At 48.9% G+C, this 5,015-nt stretch overlaps 1 protein-coding gene across 4 annotated transcripts in view; it reads left to right on the plus strand.

The window, feature by feature from the left end:
• agap1 (ArfGAP with GTPase domain, ankyrin repeat and PH domain 1) overlaps window positions 1-4,718 on the plus strand; it is a 140,494-nt gene extending 135,776 nt beyond the window's left edge. For all 4 annotated transcript variants that reach the window (XM_030781150.1, XM_030781151.1, XM_030781152.1 and 1 more), the window contains 2 exons: window positions 3,863-4,118; window positions 4,259-4,718. In XM_030781150.1, coding sequence (XP_030637010.1) covers window positions 3,863-4,118; window positions 4,259-4,468 — 466 coding nt within the window. In that variant the 3' untranslated portion in view covers window positions 4,469-4,718. The remainder of the gene's footprint in view (window positions 1-3,862; window positions 4,119-4,258) is intronic.
• Window positions 4,719-5,015: the final 297 nt, after the last annotated feature.

Consider the following 5,015-nt stretch of genomic DNA (forward strand, 5'->3'; position numbering starts at 1 on the left):
TATGTCAGAGTCCTCTATCTGATAATCATTCATCACTAACACTCAACCCTCTTTATGTCAGAGTCCTCTATCTGATAATCATTCATCACTAACACTCAACCCTGTTTATGTCAGAGTCCTCTATCTGATAACCATTTATCACTAACACTCAACCCTCTTTATTTCAGAGTCCTCTATCTGATAACCATTTATCACTAACACTCAACCCTGTTTATGTCAGAGTCCTCTATCTGATAACCATTTATCACTAACACTCAACCCTGTTTATGTCAGAGTCCTCTATCTGATCATCATTCATCATTAACACTCCGCCCTGTTTATTTCAGAGTCCTCTATCTGATAATCATTCATCATTAACACTCAACCCTGTTTATGTTGGTCACCAGTCTGCGTGAAAATTACTGATCAGTACACTAACTGTCCACCCTGTTTGAGTCAGAGTCATCTCTCTGCTTGATTATTACTGAGTGTTTGCTCAGTTTTGAGAGGTTCAGCTTTTGGTCTTTTTAAGGAATGATTAATGATAATGACAACACCTTTATTACAACAAAAAGAAGAGAATAGGGTGTGTGTGTGTGTGAGAGAGAGAGGGAATGTGGTAAGGGAAACGTTAAGGTAGTGGGTAGCATGAGGGAAGGGCTGTGAGACAGGGACAGAAAGCAGGGGGTGACCTGTGTGTGTGTGTGTCTGTGTGTATGGGAGAGGGAGGGACAGAGAGAGAGTGGGTAGCATGAGGGAAGGACTGTGAGACAGGGACAGAAAGCAGGGGGTGACCTGTGTGTGTGTGTGTGTGTGTGTGTGTGTGTGTGTGTGTTTGTCGAAAGGCTCAAGCGTAGCAGTGCATCCTCTCTCTTACCCACATTGCCATGACGCCAGGCCATGGATTGCACTTCCTTTGTGTTCACACCACACTTGACTGCTTCTATTCATGCACACTCTCCTGTGTTTGCACGTGGGCCTTGTGTGCTAGTCTGTGTACTGTGTATTATAAGTTTAACTTCATGGGAATCAGACCATATATATAATATACACACACAGACACACACACATATGTAGTTGCTAGTCATGTTTGCTTCTGTAGTTGCTAGTCATGTTTGCTGGCTTTAGATAAACAGACTGACTGCAGTTTTACAGCATAAAAGCTACGGTATTAAATGAACAAACGAACGTGGTTAAATCTCCCTGTTGCCTGCAGTAACAGTGTTGTACCTAAGAGAGTGGTGATTTGTGTAGCTGTCTGTGCACTCTACATCATGTGCACATTCATTTTTATGTTTGCATGTGTGTATCTGTGTTTCTATATCTATCTCTCTGTGTGTGTGTGTGTGTGTTAGCAATTCTGTCAGTGTCAGGACAGTTGCCGGGGTGTGGCGGCCCATAGCAACAGTGCCCGTTGGGGAAGGCATGCGTTTCAGAGGGCAGTCGAGTGCCTCACATTTCCTCTCTCGCACAGAGAGCGAAGCAATCTTTTTTTTTTTTTTTTTTTGTGGCGGAGGGAGGACCCTGTCAAGCCCCTTCCTCTCGTCTTCCTCCTCCTCTCCGCTCTCACAGGGCTTTGTCCTGGGGCTGCAGGGCGTGCGCCTCCTGCCCAGCCCTCTCACTCACTCAGCCTCGGTCCCCGAGGAACCCGCAACATTCCTCTATGCTAGCCTCCCTTTCTCTTCTCCCGGCTCCCCACTGTCCACTCACAGTTGATCAGATTCTGCTCCTGTTCCCACAGACAGACGTTGCCTCCACTGCCCTCTGCTCACAGCGACCTCCTCTCACCCTTTTCTCCTTTTCCCTCCTTCTCTCTGTCGGCCCTCCGCTCCTCTTCTCACATGCACGTCTGCTTCAGCTCTCTCTCTCTCTCCTCTCCTTGTTTTTGATTCTCTCTCTCTCTCTCTCTCTCTCTCTCCCTCTCTCTTCCTGTCTCTCCTTCTTTGAAATCCAACAGGTGGTGATTGTTAATGACTAGAGACTATCCCATATCTGTGTTTGCTGCTGCTGTGTGTGCGCGTGCGTGTGTGTGCGCATGTATGTGTGTGTGTGTGTGTGTGTGTGTGTGTGTGTGTGTGCGCACGGGTGTGTGTGTGTGCGCGCGCACGCGCGCGCACGCGTGTGTGTGTGTGTGTGCGCGCACGCGCGTGTGTGTGTCCCCGTGCGCGTGTGTGTGTGTGTGAGAGACTGTGAGAGCACGGGGTGTGATGCTTAACGTCACACATGGACAGAAAATCTTTGTGGAGTGCTGTGGGTGGGGAGGGTGTGAGGCCGTCAGATCTGGCCTGTGCTTTGATTAAGAAGGATGTCACAGAGCCATTGATTCGCCTGGGGATATTGATCGCCTATTTTTATTACATCTGCCTTCCTGATAAAACGTTATCTTCTCTCTCTCTCTCTCTCTCTCTCTCTCTCTCTCTCGGAGGCCTGCCCGGGACACACCATACACAGCTAATTTGTAATCAGTGCTGTCAGAGGCCTGTTTGAGCCCTTAACCCTTTGAGCTGTGCTTCCAGCTCGTCTTTCACACTGCATTATGACTGACCAACTGGAGGAGACACAGCGTCAGACCCGACACCGTGTCACAAGCTCTCCTGTTTCTCACACACACGCTCTCTTATACGTGGTGCGTCATGTCAGTGAAAGTTAACCGTCGGCTTCTGAGTTTCCAGCCCATTGTGTTGGCTGTGTGGTCATCCTACAGAGGCCTAAAAGAAGATCTTGAAACAGAGCTTTGTGTTTACTGTTTGAGAATCCCATAGACATGTTGTAACTATTCCAAAACAGAAGACTGGCATGTAGCACTTGTCACTTTTAAACATGTTGCGAAGTGCAACACTTGCACCTCAGTTGCACATTTGACGCCTGTGACATGTGAGAGTGTTCTAGAAAAAAAAGGATTTCCTGTTGGGAACCAATATCCATTCATCTCACTCTCTCAGACACTCATCTGTTTGGTGAAACTCCTCCATCACAGTTTGATCTCCTCTCAGCAGAGGGTGGGATTACAGAGGAAGTGGAGGTCTGTAGGAGCCTCTGTTCTGTCGTTTCCTGGGCTGGGACCCCCTGAAGGGGGGCTGCTGTTTTTTGGGGGGGACAGCTCAATATCCCCTCTGACCCTCCCCGTCCTCCCTCTGGGGCTGTCCTGGGCTCCAGACCCCCTCCAACAGGAGCTGAAGCTCGACTAATCCCAGACCAGCAGAAAGGGCTGTGTTTACTCTCAGGGGATTAGCAGGGATTAATGCTATCATAGCACTGGATTAGGAAAGGCTGTAAATGGCTAGTGTGAACTGATAGCCCCTTTAGTCCTCTGAGAGCATGGTTAACTTGTCTGGATGTGACACGGATACTCACACACACACACACGCAGACCAACTCACTAACTCTGTATTTCTCACACATGCCCTCTCTCACTCATACAAATGCATGGTGTTAAAAGTTGACCAGTTCTCTCACATGTACACAGGTTTTAGAGCCTTTATTTTCATTTGGTTTTAAGACTTTTACACACAGGCGCACACTCAACTCACTGACGCTGGACTCTGTGTTTCTGTATTGGTTGTGTACATGTATTGGTTTCTGTGACTTTCTGTTTGGTTCCAGAGTTGCAGTTGTTACATTTATACTGAGTTTGATATGATCTGCCATCTGCTGTATGACCTGAATACCTGACAGAAATCCAAACCCTGGCTTATGCCACAGAAATCCTATCAACTTTTAAATGTCATTCTGAATGGGAATTTAATCAAAACACATGGCCTACATGAACTGTGCGAGAAGTTTACAACCTTGCATTAACAACGCCACGACCCCCCAAAATACTGACCTTTCTCTCTCTCTCTCTCTCTCTCTCTCTCTCTCTCCCTGCCTGTCTGTGTCTCAGGGAAGAGAGGGAACGTTGGATCCGGGCGAAGTACGAACAGAAACTGTTTGTGGCATCGTTGCCATGCACAGACCTGCCACTGGGGCAGCAGTTGCTACGGGCAACAGCAGAGGAGGACCTGCGGTCAGTGGTGGTGTTGGTAGCACACGGGTCGCGGGATGAGGTAAATGAGACGTGTGGGGAAGGAGACGGACGCACCGCGCTGCACCTGGCCTGTCGTCAGGGCAATGTGGTCCTCACACAACTCCTGATCTGGGTATGGACACAAAAACACACACACACACATACACACACACACAGAGAGACATGCACAAATAATGATCTCGTGAGCCAACTGTTTCTGCGCCGCTCTGTGACGTGATGTCTTTGTCTGTGTCTGTCTCTGTGTGTCTGCAGTACGGGGTGGACGTCATGGCGCGGGACGCCCACGGGAACACTGCCCTTGCCTACGCGCGACAGGCCAACAGTCAGGAGTGTGTGGACACGTTGCTACAGTACGGCTGTCCCGACGAACGTTACCCGCTCATGGCCACGCCCAACCTGTCGCGCAGGAACAACAACCGCAACAACAGCTGCAGCAGCACCTCCAGCGCGGCCGGACTCTGAGAGAGGAGGCGTCCCTGCTCCTCACACTCCTGTCGTGCCCTCCCTCTCTCTGTGTTAGTGCACCCACCCCGAACTTGTACAGACTCATGACTATGTTCACACACAATAACATGCTACACTCACAGAGAGGATGGTGATGATGATGATGAAGATGAAGATGATACACTAAAGGAACCACTCACGTTTCTCGTAGCCTCTAGTTGGGCCACAGAGGGGGCTGGTGATTGGACTTTTAGCACCTTGTTTTTAGAGGATGTTTCAACAGCAACCCCTGCCACGGGTCCCAGCCCTTACCACGTGACTTTTTTTTGTTGTTGTTTGTCTTGTTTTTGTTTTGTTTTGTTTTGTTTTGTTTTGTTTTGGTTTTTCTTTTGTATTGTTTTTGGGAGAGTGACGCTGTCAGCCTTTCCCCTCTTTAATGCACCACAGCCCACCTTAACCCCAAGCGTGGCTGCACAGAGATGCCATAAAAGACTTTGAGTCACAGAAGCTTCAAAGCCCCACAGCGAATCGCTCACAGCTGGCTGCGTCGATGCGCGTCTCCGGA

Source organism: Chanos chanos, chromosome 8, assembly GCF_902362185.1.
Source record: "Chanos chanos chromosome 8, fChaCha1.1, whole genome shotgun sequence".
Taxonomy (NCBI): Eukaryota; Metazoa; Chordata; class Actinopteri; order Gonorynchiformes; family Chanidae; genus Chanos; species Chanos chanos.